We start from the raw sequence: 20,106 nt of genomic DNA on the forward strand, positions 1-20,106 counted from the left end.
AACTGTATTTGTGTATACCTGAATAAACTTACTTAGCAATGTAGTCACACTATATTCAAATCTTGAACTTAAAATATCAGAATCTTTCGTCAACTTTAATATAATAAGACTGCATGTACACTGCATAGAAATACACTACAATTATTGTATGCATTTGTGAATTACAGTTTTATGTAAATAAAGCAACAAAATTTGCTGTTTGGAATAGCGAAAATTAAAAGAAAATGAAGCGCGCGATTGCTGTGGTAGCACACCTCCACTTCTCTGCTCTGTGACTGGCTGCTAATATTGTCAACATGTTGTTGAGGCTAGCAGAAAGCTGCTCTGTCAAGTGTCAGACCACTGGGGAAGCTGACCTTGGCGGCAGGCAGGGTACGTTTATCAGTGGGTATTGCTTACTCTTCATTTACTACTGTGGCATACCCGAGCATATATATATATATATATATATATATATATATATATATATATATATATATATATATATATATATATATATATATATAATATAATGTCAGAGAATCTCACTTTCAAAGATCACAACAATGTATAAACCACATCTGCTAGGAAAATGATACCTGGAGTATACCTGGAGAGGGTTTCGGGGGTCAGCGCCCCCGCACGATAAGATGGATAATGAGGACCTTCAAAACTAGAGATGCCAAGCCCATGATGATTCTCTTCAAACCGCTTGTTCTCTCTGGGCTGGAATATTGCTGTACATTAACGACTCCTTTCAAGGCAGGCGAAATTGCTGACCTTGAGAATACACAGAGAACTTTCACGGCAAGTATAAGTACGATAAAATACCTTAATTACTGGGAACCGTTGAAGTCCATTGATTTTTACTCCCTGGAACGCAGGCGAGAAAGATACATGATAATATACACTTGGAAAATCCTAGAGGGATTAGTCCCAAATCTGCACACAAAAATCACTCCCTACGAAAGCAAAAGACTCTGCAGGCGCTGCAACATCTTCCCAGTGAAAAGCAGGGGTGCCATGAGTACGCTAAGAGACAACACAATAAGTATCAGGGACCCAAGACTGTTCAACTGCCACCCAACATACATAAGGGGGATTACCAATAGACCCCTGGCTGTCTTCAAGAAGGGGCTGGAGAGGCACCTAAAGTCAGTACTCGACCAGCCGGGCTGTGGTTCGCACGTCGGTTTACGTGTGGCCAGCAGTAACAGCTTGGTTGATAAGGCCCTGATCCAAAACGAGGCCTGGTCATGGACTGGGTCGCAGAAGCGTTGACCTCCCGAAACCCCCTCCAGGTGTACCCCAGGTTTATGTGTGTGTATATACAAGCTTTGAGAAAAATTACTGAAATTTTTAATTGAAGTTGTTTGAATTTAATCCGAGGAAAGAAAATGTAGCTCCTGTTCCTTTGATGAAGCCTTTTCACTTTCTTCAAAGCACTTTCCATCCCCTTGAAGGATTAAGTGTAAGAAGTACTTATAAAAAATTCGAGACTTACGATTTACTTTAGAAGAGCACCAAAACCTATGATCATGACACAAGAAAGGTTAGGTTAGGTAAGATTCGTCAGGAAACAGAACAAGTGTTTCCTAACGCGAGTCTTAGTTATATGATAGCCCGTCACTGGAGCTTTTGGTCATTTGACCGAGGCCTTCCACTGGCTTACCCGTCCACCCGTTTTAAATGTACGCGACTTCGTTGGTACCGATGAGTATGACCGAACGTACAGTATCTGAACACCATGCAACTAAACGGCCCCTAAATATTCATCATACCAGAAAAACTAAAAATATGTGCAATATTAAAAAAAAATTAGAACAAAATATCAAAGTACTGCCAGAACGTCACGTGGCTGGAAATATTACTAAAAATTTCTTGTGTAAATAATAAGTCAGCGCACCTCTTATCAAATCAAATCAAGTTTATTCTCTATAAAGATTACAATGCGGGATTTACATATTTTACGATATTGTGTGGTTTACATGTTATAAAATACTAATTACAGAGGAGGCCACTATCACACCTAGCATGACTAGGCTTTTCGGACAGACTAAGATTAATTCATAACTCTAAATTATTACAGATTATGGAGCAAGTTGGTATGGGTGAATGTGTAAGTGTGAACTACCAGGTGGTTTTCATGTAGTTAGCTGACGGGGTGTATCAGGGAGATAAGATGTTTTCTAACGGTGGTTTTGAAGGTGATGAATGTGTTTGCAGTTCTAGAGTTTTCAGGCAGGGTGTTCCAGATTTTAGGCCCACTGAATTTTTGTAAAGGTTTAGTCGGACACGGGGAATGTCATAGATGTTTGTGTCTGGTGTTATGCCTGTGGGTCCTGTCACAACTATCAAGAAAGCATTTTAGGCCAGGGTTAATATTGGAATTTAAGGTCCTGTAGATGTAGACCGTACAGTAGTAAGTGTGGATGTTCTGATCCATGAAGAGTGGGGGACTGTTGCCTGGGATGGGATTGCGTGATTCTTACTGCGGCTTTTTGTTGGGTTGTTATTGACTTTAGGTGTGTTGCTGCAGTTGATCCCCAAGCACAAATAGCATAGTCAAGTACATGACTGTGGTACTGATAAAAGCAAAATATTCAGTGAAATAACAAGACTAAAAATATATATCCACGAGAGCTCTGATTCGATAAGAATAAGAATAAATTAAAACATCACATATTATATAGCTACGTGAATTTACAAGTCTTTGGAAAGAAAAACTGTTGCAGTTAAGTAGAAAGCAGCACAAACGTGGTAATTCTGAACGATATGTGGAGTAAATATTGTTTATAGAATAAAGAATTTAGAATTAAGATGGATCAATAATATGAAAATAGAATTAATGAGCAGTAGAACGGTTACTGGTTTGGTCATGTAGAAAGAAAGGGATTAATGCTGTACAAAGGATTCAGACTCGAAGTTAAAAAGGTTATATGCATCTCTTAACTCTTATATCAAACAATAAACTTAAAACTAGATAAAGGTTGTATATATTATTATAAATAAAAATAGTTATGACTGCCTCGACCGAAGGTATCCCTCAAAGGCTGGATTTCATGAGTGGAAGAAGGTACTTGTAGTATGCGTCAGGTACATCCGTCTTATTCAGAGGACTTTTGAGTGCTTCGTCATACAACCTGAGAGATATGGAAAAAGGCAATTAGTTTATGGTATATTCAACAGACCTAATGAATCTTCATATTTCAAAATTTATCTTTAAGAGAGGGAACACTGAAGCGAATATCAAGACTTAGTTTCTTCCCATGCTATACTTTCAATGTGCTACTTGATAATGGTGGAGGACTTGATATAAGAAAAAGTACAGCTGACTTCCGCTTCCTTAATATTACTATTATAATTATTTATTATTAACACATCGGCCGTTTCCCACCAAGGCAGGGTGGCCCGAAAAAGAAAAACTTTCATCATCATTCATTCCATCCTTAATAATATTATCAATAACAATAATCTTCATTTCTACATGTACAATGTATACAGGCCTTGCTAACATCAATGACATAATACTATATGGAAAGCCCCTTGATATGCAGAGCATTTCGGGCAAATTAGGTTAATTTTGTACCCAGGATGCGACCCACACCAGTCGACTAACACCCAGGTACCTAGTTAACATTAAAAATATAAGAAAGGAGGAGTACTGCAGCAGGCCTAATGGCCCATGCTAAGTAGGTCTATCTCACCTACTGGCCTAAGCTACTGGCTACTGCTAGATGAACATGGACATCAGTTGTGGAAACACGTTCTAATGTTTCCACCCATACAGAGTCTCCACCCCCAGACATCAGTGTGTGCGCTAAGTGCGCTAGTAATCCAACTAAGGTGCTGTATGAGCCTTACTAGTCTATCGATACTCCATGAATATAATAATAGTGTGGTAACTCCCATCATTTATAGTCTTTGTATATATACTGTGATCTGAATATCCATAAGGGTATTAGCACGTTAGGATACGCTACTAGCTAGAAATCCTCCGGAGTGAAAAAACTATCAGGGGAGGGTCAACGAATGATCAACAACTTAACGAGTCATCATCTGATTAAGACCTATATCAGGAGACAATGTCTTGTTTCCTCACGGACAAAACACCGCCACCTGCTTAGGTATGAAAAGAATGAAGAATTCGAAAGAACACTGTATACAAAACTCAAGAGGATCATGAAATAGAACGAAAGGAACACGTGAAAGACTTGGGAATAACTATGTCAGGTGACTTTTCTTTCAAAGAACATAATAAGACAAAGGTCACTAATAGCCAGGAGAATGACAGGGTGGGTATTGAGAACCTTCGAAACACGGGAAATAATGCAAATGGTGACACTTTCCAAATCGCTAGTGCTCCCTCATTTGAAATATTGCTCATTGTTGACGGCCCCGTTCAAGGCAGGAGAAATATCAGAGCTTGAACAAATGCAAAGATCGTTTACGGCACACAGAGCCAGTAAAGCATTTAAATTACTGGGAACGCCTTAAAGTCTTGAATATGTACTCACTGGGGCAGAGGAGAGAGAGAGAGACATGATTATATATACCTGGAAAGTACTCGAGGGCCTGGTCCCAAATCCGCACACTGCCATAACAACATACTGGACTCACGAAATCGTAATGACACGATTGCAAAACAAACCATACCACGGGTGGGGTTAGAACCCGCGATCAGAGTCTCAAAACTCCAGACCGTCGCGTTAGCCACTGGGTCAGCTAGCTTCAATAAGATTCATCCAGCTAGGTATATTTCTACACCATAGGAATGTTAACATAGGCATCACTGATCACAAATGCAAGTTTTTTGTGGTCACAGTGGTGCCTATGCGGAATATGTGGCTATATTTGGTGTATCCAGAGTTAATAACTGTCCTAAATCACGGAATGGTTGGGGCTTGAACCCATGGCAAGTGAGCTCTAAATCTCACAGGCCAGTGTGTTAACTACTTGTGTGTGCAGTCGTGTTATTACGATTTAGTAAACAATAATTGTTCTACGTTAAATACCCCTGAGTTTCTTTTTCCTTATTTTGGGTTTTACACGATTTTTATTCAAGATAAATGATATGTCCATTAGTGTTAAATGCAAACAAACTCTTACTATATGAAAGAGAAATTCATGTAGATAATGAATGATAGACAAACTGTCGCAGTGCGATAAAGGGGGTAACTGAATGGTCTGATAACTTATCTTCCCTACTGTCTCTCCACTAAAGGGGAAATGAGGAAGATGGGCTAATGATAATAAAGTTTGATAATGAAGTTTTACATTACCTTTGGTAAACATTACCATCCCAACATCCCAGGGTGGAACCCAAGAGTTCATCAGGAATATCAAAGGCATCGACAATGGATACGGCCTGGGGTCGTAGCACTGCCAGTAGGTCACACATCTCACCCTCCAGAACAGCTATGTTTCTAGGCGTCAGTGCTCCACACTAGCAAAATAGATATTTATTGAATTACTTGTTATATGTATGTACGTGTGCGTGCGTGTGTGTGTGTGTGTGTGTGTGTGTGTGTGTGTGTGTGTGTGTGTGTGTGTGTGTGTGTGTGTGTGTGTGTGTGTGTGTGTGTGTTTTGGTATAATCGAGCACTAACATCCATTGTTTTTATTCGGGAAGTCATTCGCCACTAGTGGCGAAACGCTTCCTATAATAAATGTTTTGAACTGTACATAAGTGTCTTCTTCCACATCTTGTCGGTATCAATAGGCAAACTGTTGTCAAACTCATGGCAGAGTGCCGCAGTGCTCAAACATATGATATATGAACTGTGAACCAGTGATTGATTAACTTGTAATAATGTATTATATAGTATTATGGTGAACTGTGTTTGTGACTGTGTGTTCCTCTGTTTACATACACTAAAACTTCCAACCACCATGACGAGTATTAGTTGCAGGAGCAGTTTTGCTGCACACGAACGTATCCACTAAATGTGCATCATTCTATAATGATGAATTAGAAACATGTGCAACTTCTGAGCATCTCTACCTTGTAGACGCTTCTCCCACCGGTGACTATCAATTACAATACATTGACGTAATCAGTAGACTGTAGGAATATATGCAGAAGACAGTGGAAAACGAGGTAATCAGTCTCCCAGCCTTCGTTTTCCAATTAATGTCTTTTTTTTATAGTTCTATAGCCTTCAGATTATGTCCATGTATTGTATTGATAAAGTCACTGGATGGCGATACGTCTACAAAGTAAAGATACCCAGATGTTGTACATGTGTCAAATTCATCTTGTCAGTATTGTATACCACAGATATACATCATTATGCTGTGTTAGAAATTGATGAAGGTAGTTACAAGTTTTCAGTGCAAATGAAAATGTCAGCAAAAACGTGCCTGATTTCTCTTGTACTCACACACAAGTGACACAGCCATCAATAATAACATCAATTACTACTGCGGTTTCCCACACAAGTTTATTTACCATGGGATGTAGCATTATTTTATTGTGGGAATAAATGAAGAAGATGGCTACAAATCACGAGTTAGGACAGTCGTCTATCACTGACTTCTGCGCCAACTTACCGTCATGTTTCTGCTTATGTTATAATAATAGTTATTTTATCACATATAAGGTGAGTTCTAACAGTGCAATAATGCATGGAGTTGTGCAGAGGTAAAGAAAATTATCTTAGACACAAAACTAAATGTTATAAAGTGTAAAATTCAAGTGTATAATAAAATATATGATGTGATGAATGGTTTGAAAAACCGACAAGTTGAAGATTGAGACACTTATGCAGCATATGGGAATCTTTATTCAGGAAACGTTTCGCCACACAGTGGCTTCATCAGTCCAATACAAAGTAGAAAGGCGTAAGGAGAGGAGGAGTTTGAGGTAATCAGTCGATGTGTTCAGTCCATGGACTGAATAAAGATTCCCATATGTTGCATAAGTGTCTCAATCTTCAGCTTGTCGGTTTTTCAAACCATTCATCACAACTGTCAGACACTGCAGCATCATGGGATCTTGTTACAAAGAATTCTTCAACACTTGTTCAACCTTTGGACGAAGACCTACTTCGACTAGTGGATGGTACCACTATGACCCCGCCTCCGCCTGCTTCACCTCACCTCACTACAGTATATAAGCCACGTCTACGGCCCTATGCTGTACATTCTACAAGATTGATGGACTGAACACATCGACTCCAGGCTGAGGGACTGATTACCTCAAACTCCTCCTCTCCTTACGCCTTTCTACTTTGTATTGAACTGATGAAGCCACTGTGTGGCGAAACGTTTCCTGAATAAAGATTCCCATATGTTGCATAAGTGTCTCAATCTTCAAAATATATGATGTTTGAGTGGCGTCATGACGTCTCATACTATCAAGCTCACTTCAAACCTGGAAGTCTAGTCACAGATTTTTATATATTTTCCCTCTTGTTTGAGCTAAAATAGTTTACAACTAAGACCATTTGGTCCGGACAATTACAAATTTCCAGTGTCCGACTGTATTTTTTTTTTCATATTGTTATATTTCTTCTGGTAAGATCACGAAACAAAATTTAATTAAAAAAATCAAGAACCTTGTTGAAAAAAATACCATTGAACACTTAGGCTAACCAGAAGCGTATAAATTACCTTTTTTAAGTTGCTAACCTTGAGGAAGTCTCCATGAGTAAGGGTGATGTGATAGATGAGGTACAGACGACACAGGCTTTGAAGAACATTCTTCACACCCTCGCTAGCTTTCAGAGAATCTACCGTCTGCTCATATTTCTCACAAATGTAGTATCGTGTATGTGCCTACAAAAAGTTTTGCAGTTATAAATAATTTCATGGTTGATAACATGCCAAACAAGTAAATTAAATATTCAACATTATAAAATCTAAATTAGAATTTTTAATATTACTGTCAGTGCTCTAATGTGTTCAAAATGCTTATCAATAAGAGGCAAGGCTGACAGCTGCAGGCTACTCACCTAGAAACTTTGAACACAAAACACCAGGCACTATATTGACTCTGTAACGCATTTGTTAGACTGCACCTTGAATAAGCCGTCCAGTTCTGTTCTCCATATTAAATAAAAGACGAAGATATACTGGAAAGGGTATAGAGAAGAGCTACCAAACTAGTATCATCACTACGAAACACTAAGCACTCAATCTTTTCCCTCTTAAGAGAGACTACTAGATCTTACTGGAACCTTAAAGATATTGAAAGATTTTAAACACAGACACCAAGAACTATTTGTAGTGCTGAATAAGTCCATAATTCAAAATAATGGAATGAAACTGCAATGCAGGAGATGCAACATAAAATTATATAAAGGCTTGTTTTGTAACTACAATTATAGTAGAACGGAATAAACTACCTGGTAAAGTTGCAAGCGTGAACACAATACAGTCATTCAAGACTTTTTTTTTTTATTTTATTTAAAACCAATACAGTATACATAAATATAAAAATAAAAGGAAACAGTATGGATGTCAATCCTGAAGGTTCGGACATTGACATAAGAAACCCAACACAAAATAAACTAACACAAATGGATTACACCTATATACTACTCGCAAGATATAGCTGTATAACATACAACAATAACTTACGGCAAGAACATAGCTACAAATAAACACAGTAACAGGGTCATGAACTGACATATATAAACATTCAATGACTCAAAACCTAACTTACATATAAATTTTACATATAACATGACATATGACAAAGGCTCATTACAATTGAAAAGAATATATACGAGAAAATGTAACAATTACTTCCAGCCTTCTCATTAATCAATAAACCAAAACCTAACATCATAATCCTACTAGAACATCTACATACTTATCCCTAACATTACAGCTTTACATATACCAAAATACAAATAAACATACAAAGAAAACAGCTTAGATCTCAAAACCGACTCATTACAGTTACAATAAACCCGTATACAAAAATCTCAGACACAAAAGGAATGCGTCTATAAACTGGCTAGATATATCTGTATACCATACAGCCAAAACTTACGTCAAGAACATAGCCATGAAAAACCAATATCAGGGTGCTGACAGTCTATAAGTACATCTTAACATACAAAAACCTAGAACATAACATGAACTAAAAAACACTTCATATGGCAAAGAACAATACCGTTGTATAATGCTATACAAAGTACATTGAAATGACAATTGAAACAAAGTAACGAAGAGGGAACATACAACAAGCATGTGTTGAATACATATAAACCTACACATCACATACACCACAGTACTATCTTTGTATAACACCTTTGAGGACAAAAGGAGAATCCAGACATACTTAGATCATGCCTTGTGTCACCTCAAACCATCAAACACACAAATACTGTGAGATGTACCCTCTCACACATTATACACACAATAATGTAGTGCAACAACACTACTTACATATTATATTCAATACCTTCTTAAAAACAATGTGAATAACATATCTTACACAACTACCCAGACCAAACTCACATCACAAAAGAAGCTTATTTATTATATTACCAAACATACCACACACGCTAACATCTATACACATTTCCATACTCAAGAAAACTAGCCCGCCGCAACCCCTTACTTTACACTTAAATCTCTTAAATCCTTCAACCTAAATCTACGATAACCTTCAGTAAATGCTGTCTCCCATCTTCCCCCATAAAGATCCCTATTGCGGCACTTTGTTCTATACATCGTGGCCCCTAACACTCTTATCCTTTCCTCGACTCCCACCTCCCTCATTGCCCAAGATATATAAATAAAATCAGTAACCACATACGCAACCGCATTCACCACCTGCTGACTCCACCCACCTATATCTAAACTTAACACCCGCAACACCTGTAACCCTTCCCCACCCACTAACCTAACTACCCTACTTAGCCAGACCCTCACATCTTCTAAACAAGTACAAAAGTACACAGCGTGAAATATAGTTTCCGGACATCCACACGCTTTGCACTCCCCACCCTCCCTTAATCTCCTATTAAATAACACAACCCCAGACGGCAAGATCCCATGTAAAAACCTAAACATAACCTCCCTGACACTTGGTTTTACACGTAGTTGTTGAAGACATTTCCATACAGAACCCCATGCATACATAGGGTATGCCCCCTCAACTGCCGCCACCACAGACCCACCCCCCACCCTCTCAAGAACCTTCAATTTAAGCTGTTTCGGATCCCTTACCTTCAGTAAAACTCGCAACATAGCCTCCCCAAACATTAAATCCCTACCCCTCCACCACCGTTGCATATCCATGCGCAGTCTTTCAAGGCCCCCCCCCCCCCCCGTTCACCCCCTCCCTCACAAACCCCCTTTTCAGAAACACACTCAACATACGCTTCTCAAGAGGTATAAGCCCCAGCCCCCCCTGGCTAACGGGAAGCGACACCACCCCTCTACTTAGCCAGTCACAACCCGATCCCCATATAAATCTGAATACCCGCAGTTGCAACCGTTGCACCTCACACCGTCGTAACGGATATATTGCCACCACGTGCCATAACTTGCTATACAACAGGACATTCGTGACTATAACCCTTTGATGCAACGTTAATTGCTCTGCCCTCAAACCTCCCAATCTTTTCAAAACTCCATCCACGGTGCGCCTCGAATTTGCCTCTTGTGCATCCCTATCATTCCGCATGTACACTATCCCACATATCAACAACTGATCTACCACACGCCACCCACCCTCAACAGTCTCACCATTATGTACGCTATCCCCTAGATCCAAATACTTGGACTTTACTACATTAATTTTCATCCCCGTAGCCTCACCAAAAACGTCTATCACCCTTCCTACCTTATGTAAATCCCTCACATCCCTCACCAAGACAGTCGTATCATCCACGTAACCCACTATACCCGCTTCCCCTTCTCGTGCAAAACCAACCCTCGCTCTCGCTATACTCCACCTAACTGCCCTATAAAAGGGTTCCTGAAGACATGCAAACAAAATTTGCGACAGAGGGCATCCCTGTCGCAAACCCCTTCCCATCTGTATGCTATCACCTAGTCGTCCATTAACCTGTATTCTCATAACTGCACCCAGATACAAAGTTTTTGCCCAAGAAACAATTTCCCTCCCGAAACCCAACCAACGCATAAAACTCCATAATGCATCCCTTTCTACGCTATCATAAGCAGCTCTCCAATCCAGAGCCAAAACACCCCCTCCCCCCTCCCCCCTATGCTCTATAAAACTCCTAATAACTCCATGCCCTTCATACATTGATCTACCCGGTATGCCATATTGTCCTCTATCAATTACTTTACCTAAAACCTGTTTGATTCTGTTCCCTAATACCCTTGCAAATAACTTATAATCACCGCACATAAGCGATATTGCACGGTAATCTTCTACCGTGGTCTGTCCACCCTTCGGCACTAATACAACAACAGCAGTCCTTTGCTGCTCACCCATTGCCCCATCTTCCTTCATTACATTGAACAATCTGACTAAAAATCTCCTCAATACTTCCCAGTTCTTAACATAAAAATCATTAGGCAACCCGTCTACACCCGGTGCCTTACCTAAACTTGCACCTGCTATAGCTTGCCAAATTTCCCCTTCCGTAATCTGTCCTTCCAAAGTCTCCCTATCTCTACCATCAAGCTCGCATTGCACATAACCACCCATTTCCCTTAAAGCATCATCTCGTATACCCACATGTTGTGCATATGACCTAAACCATGCATCAAGATATCCACTCATACCTTCAGTCGACATCAATACCTGCCCTTCCCTATACCCTCCCATCCCCACATGAACAGTTAATCCCATCATCTCCGTCGCCGCTCTCCTCTTACGCTGTCCTCTCAATACACACGCCGATGGCCTATCACCCCATAACACCTCCTCCAACCCCGCCAAAACGCGTGCACCATCAAATCTTTCATTTTGCAAATCCCTAATGCTCTCCTTTAATCCCTCAATATCTCCCACCGGGTAACTAACCCTCCCACGTTCGTAGCAAGCTCTCAACTGCCCCTCAAGATAAGATTGAAACCCATACTTTAACCTATTATATTCCCCCCACTACGTACATAAAAATCCTTAATACCTGATTTCGCCACCGAGTCCCACCATCTAACCAGATCACCATTCCCAGGCGCTTCTGCCTCCAACCCCTCCCAAAACTGTTTAAATGACTGTCTATATTCTTCTTCATGCAACAACTTTACATTTAACTTCCAATACCCCCTACCCCTTCGTGGCAACCCCTCCCAACCCAAATCCACCATAACACCCCTATGATCAGAAAATACCACATCCAACACCCTCACCCTATGTATTACTACCCTTCTGGGGACGTACAAACGATCGAGCCTAGCAGCATACCCACGCCTAATAAATGTATGCTCTACCTCCCCCCCCCACAGATATCGATCAAACCCACCCCTGATAACAATTCTCCCAATATTCCCATACAATGCCCCGCCCCCCTCGGTTCCACATCCTTACGCCTTATCACACAGTTCCAATCACCTCCTATCACAGCTACCCCTGGCAATCCACGCAAGTAGTAAACTAGCACATCCCTCACAAATTTATTCTTAATGCGCATGTCACCCTCTGCCGGGCCATATACACACACCAACATCATCTGTACCTGACCCCATAATCCATCCACACGTATCACCCTCCCCTCCCCCCTTCACAATGCCTGACGACCAACGGGCTAGTTTCCTTTACCAATATAGCCACACCGCCTTTCAATCTGACTGCATGTTCAACATACACCTTATATCCCTCCACCTTCAACTCATAACCATGTCTATAATTATGCTCCTGCAAGAACACAACGTCAACACCATGACGCTCCAAAAACTCCCTAAACCACTCACACTTTCTCTGCGACCTCAAACCATCGATGTTCAATGTCAAGCACTTAAAACCGACAAAGAAGGTTTCCCTCTTGACACAACCTTTTTGTCACCTGATCGCCTCATTGCACTCTTATCCCTCCCCCCCCTTTTCGTGCACTCTTACTCGATCCCTGTCCCTGAGTGTCTTTTGAACCCCTCTGCGTGACATCCGCCCATGTTTTCTTCCCTGAACGTTGTGCGGGCGTAAGCACTTCATCTGAATCATAAAGCGCTGCTGCGCGCTTTCGCGTCGTACCGTCGACCTGCATCTCGTCATCAAGCTCATCACCACGATGAACCTCAACCTCCACCATATTCACCGACAAGACAGCCTTGTCACACACCTTAGGACGAACTACCTTCGCCCCTCCGTCCTCCATAGTAGTCTCAAGATCCAGGACCGTGCCTTCTTCCTGATAAGGCCCCGTGCCCAAAATATCCACAAGCGTCGTCCTTATCGATGCTTCCTCCTTGCTATCATTCACTTCCGCGATGATCTCCTCCAATGCCTGAACCACGTCCAAGGAAGGGGAGTCCCCCCCACTCGTAGCACCTGCCATCTTCTCTGCCCTCTCAACCTCCTCACTCCATGACGCACTCTGCGGAGGCAGTGTCGAAAAAGGCTGCTCTTGCTCCACTCTCCTCTCCTCTACGTTTCTTCGTTGTTGCAGGTCGTTGTCTCCACGTCCTCTACCACATTGCGCTGCCAGGTGTTCATACGACCCGCACAAACGACAAGTGCGTCGTTGCCCTGCATATGTCACAAATACCTGAGTTCTGAAATCGTCCATCACCACATACGACGGTATAGGATGTCGTATCGTCATCTTTGCAGAGTACGTACCCTCAGGTATCCCCATATACGTACCAGCTGACCACCTTCCTGCAGTGACCGTGTGTACCGTCCCATATTTACTCATGGCAAACCTTATGTCAGATGCATCCGCCTCGAATGGCACATTCCTGATCTTCACCCAAGTGAAGTAACTTGATACATCATGCATCCTCACCGTGACAGCATGATTCACAGGTATGGCCACTTCCTGAAACTTGTTCACCACTGCCTCATACATACTCGCCGAATTGAATTTAAGAAATATCCTCTTCGTGCCATTCAAGGCAAGTCCACAAATCTCTTCAGTAGCTACGCCGTAGGTGTCTCTAATTATTGCTGGTAGAAGTAACTCCATAGACGGCCCCGTGATAGCTCCACTGGTTAATTCAATACAGACTGTATTAACCCGCCGGCGACAAGCCTGCGCCATGTTGTGAAAATATTACTGCACCCAGTCAACACCAGGGGGTAGCAGCAGCACACGTCCTCTCTACTCAAGGGTTGAGAGACGAATGTCATTCATGGGGAAATGTTTTACCAGCTGATGCCACACAGCGCCTAGGGAATGGACGGGAATCATGTTTGATCCGAGGAAGGCGATGCTAGCTTCAGTTCCTTGGCTCAAGAGCCTATCACCTGCATTAAGGCACTCCTCGTGATGGGACAAAAAAAAAAATAATCCCTGTCTAGTTTCCTAAAGATACACTCTATATATGTAATAAATTAGTTATTCTGAATCATATCTTTTTCATCATCTTAAAGATCTGTCAGAATCCTTTTTTTTTATCCCAAACATTTTGTTATTATCTGCATTTAGTGTCAGGTTCCCAAACTAATTACACAAGACCTGCACGCAATACAAAGCATATATGACAAATATGCCAAACTTAGTCATTGATATAATTCACAACACAGTGTTTCTATATTGTAAAAGGCTACAGTCATACCTCAGCACATTTGAGCAGGAGAACAGAGCAATAATTCCAAGCATGATAAAACTCTTGTCCCATATCGCACAGCTTCTGAAGTCTTGCTTCCGCTTCCGCCACGAGGGACAAGGCTGACAACTTGAATGCTTGGACCAGAGCTGAACAGCCAAAGAAATTAACATTATTTATGCTCTCGTACTTGTCATTTTCGATAAGATATTTATATTTTTTTCTTCATCTATTTGTTATACATTGTTACATTCGCAGAAAGCACTAAACTTATGAAGATATTCAGCGTTTAAGTTTGCTATACATTTTCTCACTAATCTTTTGGTCACGTCATCTACCTTGAGCTTTAGGTTCAACTTATTCTCATGCATAAGTATATTCTACATTCAGAGAATAGCTAATTCCTGTACACAATATGCAGTATTGTCTACTCCCGTAATCCGAAGGGTTTGGGTTCTGGCGGTGCCTTGAAGCGGTGCCTCGAGTCCAGAAGCAGCAACTAACAAATTTCTTATGCACGAGTTAAATACTGTTTTGGCCACCTCTCTAAATATTGATGCATTTGTAAAAATGCTAGATCTGCTTTACACAGCATTGGAAAATAAGGAATATCCTCTAGGAATTTTTATTGACCTAAGAAGAACTTTTGACAGAGTAGACCACGGCATCCTACTCCACAAAATTGACCATTATGGTGTAAGAGGTCATCATCAACAAGGCCACTTGATACTGGAGTTCCGCAGGGAAGTGTCCTTGGTCCCCTGCTCTTCCTCATTTACATTAATGATCTTCCAAACGTATCCCAACACCTGAAACCCATTATCTTTGCTGACGACACGACTTATGTCATCTCCCACCCTAATCTTACCACCCTCAACACCATTGTTAACGAGGAGCTGTTCAAAATATCGACTTGGATGACAGCCAATAAACTTACACTTAACACTGACAAAACCTAATATATTATGTTTGGCAGCAGAGCAGGTGTTGCGCAACTTAACATGAAGATCGACAACACTCTAACTGCCAGACATAATGAGGGCAAATTCCTAGGCCTATACGTCGACAACCTGAATTTCAGCACCCACATCCAACACAACAAAAAAAGTATCCAAAACAGTTGGGATCCTCTCCAAGATACGATACTACGTGCCGCAAAATGCCCTTCTCACACTATACCATTCACTCATTTATCCATACCTCACCTATGCTATTTGTGCTTGGGGATCAACTGCAGCAACACACCTAAAGCCAATAATAACCCAACAAAAAGCCGGAGTAAGAATAATAACTAAATCCCATCCCTGGCAACACCCTCCCCCCACTCTTTATAGATCTAAACGTACTCCCTGTTCAGAACATCCACACTTACTACTGTGCAGTCTACATTACAGGACCTTAAATTCCAATATTAACCCTGACCTAAAGTGCTTTCTTGATAGTTGTGACAGGACCCACAGGCATAACACCAGACACAAACATCTCTACGACATTCCCCGTGTCCGACTAAACCTTTACAAAAATTCAATGTATGACAAAGGGCCTAAAATCTGGAACACCCTACCTGAAAACTCTAGAACTGCAGACACATTCATCACCTTCAAAACTACCGTTAGAAAACATCTTATCTCCCTGATACACCCCGTCAACTAACTACATAAAAACCACCTGGTGGCTCACACACTCACCCATCTGACTATAAGCACAGAAATACGAATCTTAATCTTAAAATAACGATTCCTAACTAGTCATAAGTTTGCCTGTGATACTCCAATATAGAAACTATGTATTGTGCCAAAACAAAAGCATTCACATTGTTAAACTCACAAACTAGTATTTAGTCACTTAGTATTTAGTCAACTTACTCCATAATTTGTAATAATTTAGGGTTAAGAATTAATCTAAGTTTGCCCGAAATGCCTAACCATGCTAGGTGTCCTAGTGGCCCCCTCTGTAATTAGTATTTTATTACATGTAAATCACACATAACCAAAATCTGTAAACCCCGCATTGTAATCCTTAGAGAGAATAAACTTGATTGATTGATTGACTGCTCTAATCTTCTTACAGCTCACAATTCAATTTAGGGGTTTTGCGCCAAACAGCAACTAGATGTATTACAGTTACTGAAGATCTGCTAAAGTTATCCTCGTATTCCATAACCCCAGTGCCCCAGTGGATGCGATTGAAATAGAGGAGAGTGCGGAAAAAGTTGATAATGCAGTAAAATACAGGTCGGCCATCGGGACATGTAGGGTGTCGGGTTAGTGACTTTGCCGGATCAGAGTGGTAAGGTTAGAATACACTTAGCCCATGACACACAGAAATAATAAAAAAGACGAATTATGAAGAAAAAATAAACTTCAAAATGCAATGATTAGTAAATAGAAAGATCTAACTTTATAACCAGAGTTGATTAAACAATTAAAACAAAATAGGCAATGATTTAAAAAATATCAACATGATAAATGAGTGGACACAAATACAAACTAAGAAAAGAGGAGTAACAAAATTGAGAATATATTTCCTAAAATAACCAAGTAATAGACTACTGGACTGAAAATAAATATGGGCGTTGTGGGATATAAACCACTTGAAATTTACACAACAAATTAAAGCTTTAAAACGGAACACCATGAGCACAACTTTATTCCAGTAAATACAAAGAGACAATCACAAGTCAGTTGGTAAATTCATGTCCATGTTCATCCATATACGTTAAACAGGCAGAAATAAGTTCATTATTACCTTTATTGGAAAAACTTGATGATGATGATGCCAAGGAAGTTTGATCAGCGAGGTAAGAAACAGATGAAGCACCAGTCTCTTTGCCAATCGAACGGTACGACTTAATCAAGTACCTGTGAAGGTAAGAAAAATTTAATCAAGTACTTGTGAAAGTAATAATATAAGCAGAGCAAATTATATAGTTTTAAATCAGACACCAACAACAGGTACAACTAGAAATTTTTTTACAACTGTATACCTAATGTAGTATAATTTTTTTAACTGTATTCTTCACGTGATGAGGTCTATCTCTCTCAAAGTACAATGATGCTGTTAGTTTCAAGAGTTCCTAGAGACCTTTATTAATTAAGATCTTCATAACTCCATCGCTACTAAACATTCCAACTAAGAACAAATCCACAAGGACATCATTTATCTATTCTCGTCAACCCTCTCTATTTCCTTTTGTACCTGGCAACCTGGAGCAGCAAGACAGTGTTCTCTCCCTCGTAGGTAATGGCGCAGGTAGTGCCGGTATAGGTGCGTGGCAGGTTGGACGACGCTAAGTATCCGTGTCCTCCACAAGCCAAGCGACAGACTTCAACCCCCCAGGAAGCATCACTTGAGCTCAGAGCTTTCAGCCCACTTGAAAGGGAATGCAGCTACAATAATCAGGAAACGAGTGAATTATTATTTTGTTTTAGATTATCCTGAGTCTAATCATTATAATCTGTCACTGTTGCATGTCTGAACTATTTAAGAGTAACAATCTTCAGTCATTATTATATGTATTTGTTACTATTATTTCAGCTAAAGCAAACACCACTGGATTAGCAATTATCAATGTGTTGCTGCCCTATTTTGCATGACAATTTTACAGTGACAACAAAATGTGACATTACTACAAAACAAAAGCAGCACAGAGTTCGTAAAAGAAAAACGATCCAGAGAAAACTGCAGAGAATAAAGGAATATTCGATTATTTGAAGAAACTCGTAGTTAAGTCCTATGTACTTTGCATCCCTAGATTCTGTTTTAAATAGCACAAGCAAAAGATTTAAGCATTTTTAGAAGTCCTCAGGTTGCTCTTCAACTCTACATATCTTTGGTTAGGCCTCGTTTAGATTATGCTGCACAGTTCTGGTCACCGTATTACAGAATTACCGAGAATATGTTAGGAAAAAAGACACAAATGCAGCTCGTGTTACATTTTATTGTGGCAACGTTTCGCTCCCTAGAAGCTTATTCTTCCTCTACCTCCCGGAGATTTCGTTGACCTGATTGAACTCTGCATTAATTTTAACTGTACCGTCTTATCCAACTTGTATATGGAACACCTGAAAGGTGAACGCTTTTCCAACATCATCCCCACCAGCGCTACTTGTTACGTTATGTGAACGACGTCCTCATAATTTCCAAATGTTTTGATGTGCGGAATCTTCAGTCAAGGCTCAACCGGCTAAAATGTTTACACTTGAAGAGTCCAGTGACAAGTTACCTTTTCTAGACTTCCTCATTCACAAAGCAGAAAACACTAAGGTTTCAGGTTTACAGAAAGCCTACATAGCCGTAACGGCTTGAGAAAGGTCCTGGAGAGCGAAACGCTGCCATAAAAAAGGTCACATTAGTTGCACTTGTGTCCTTTTACCTAACAAGCTCTTAAGACTGAGCTGAGGTAAGATAACAGCTCTTAGCCTGTAAAATTCAACTTTGTAAAAAATAAAAATACCTTTAAATTTGTCTCACCTCTGGCAAGAGATCAGTATTACCATCCTTCAATTTCGCTGTCACGCTTGACTGTATCTTTGAAAGACTCCTGGCTGAGAAGATTAAAGCAAATACTGAGGCGATTTGCGGAATCACTTTATACTGTTGAGTCTGATAATCCAGTATCTGAGGTTCAGGTTGTCTGGAACACAACAAAGGCTAACTCAGTACAGCAATATATAATATATATGTTTACTGTGATCTTACTATATATATATATATATATATATATATATATATATATATATATATATATATATATATATATATATATATATATATATATATAACGAAAGCCTGTAATTGTTTTACATGATGGTAGGATTGCTCTGGTGTCTTTTGACTGTCTCATAAATATGCAAGATTACAGGTACGTCTTCCTACTTCTACTTACACTTAGGTCACACTAAACATACATGTACACGTTTATTTATACACACTCATCTGAGTTTTCTTTGATTTTATCTTAGTTCTTGTTCTTATTACTTTTCCTTTTATATCCATGGGGAAGTGGAATAAGAATCTTTCCTCCTTAAGCCATGCGTGTTGTAAAAGTCAACTAAAATGCCGGGAACAATGGGCTAGTAACCCCTTTTCCTGTAATAATTACTAAAAAGAATAAGAAGAAAATTGTCCAAGTGGGAAGTCGAAATGTGCGTGGATGTTGTGCGAATGATAAGAAAGAGATGATTGTGGATGTTATGAATGAGAAGAAGCTGGATGTCCTGGCTTTAAGTGAAACAAAGCTGAAGGGGGTGGGTGAGTTTCAGTGAAGAAGAATAAATGGGATTAGGTCAGGGGCTTCAAAGAGAGTTAGAGCTAAAGAAGGAGTAGCAATAATGTTGAAGGATAAGCTATGGCAGGAAAAGAGGGACTATAAATGTATTAATTCAAGGATTATGTGGAGTAAAATAAAGGTTGGATGTGAGAAGTGGGTTATAGTAAGCGTATATGCACCTGGGGAAGAGAGAAGTATAGAGGAGAGAGAGA

General features: G+C 40.2%; 1 protein-coding gene across 2 annotated transcripts in view; it reads right to left on the bottom strand.

The window, feature by feature from the left end:
- Positions 1 to 1,888: 1,888 nt before the first annotated feature.
- Positions 1,889 to 20,106, bottom strand: part of ACOX1 (acyl-CoA oxidase 1) — a 56,060-nt gene continuing 37,842 nt past the window's right edge. For both annotated transcript variants that reach the window (XM_070094414.1, XM_070094415.1), the window contains exons 9-15: positions 19,096 to 19,258; positions 17,821 to 18,011; positions 17,371 to 17,483; positions 14,632 to 14,771; positions 7,612 to 7,758; positions 5,262 to 5,425; positions 1,889 to 3,122 (exon numbers count right to left, since the gene is read on the bottom strand). In XM_070094414.1, coding sequence (XP_069950515.1) covers positions 3,026 to 3,122; positions 5,262 to 5,425; positions 7,612 to 7,758; positions 14,632 to 14,771; positions 17,371 to 17,483; positions 17,821 to 18,011; positions 19,096 to 19,258 — 1,015 coding nt within the window. In that variant the 3' untranslated portion in view covers positions 1,889 to 3,025. The remainder of the gene's footprint in view (positions 3,123 to 5,261; positions 5,426 to 7,611; positions 7,759 to 14,631; positions 14,772 to 17,370; positions 17,484 to 17,820; positions 18,012 to 19,095; positions 19,259 to 20,106) is intronic.

Source organism: Cherax quadricarinatus, chromosome 46, assembly GCF_038502225.1.
Source record: "Cherax quadricarinatus isolate ZL_2023a chromosome 46, ASM3850222v1, whole genome shotgun sequence".
Taxonomy (NCBI): Eukaryota; Metazoa; Arthropoda; class Malacostraca; order Decapoda; family Parastacidae; genus Cherax; species Cherax quadricarinatus.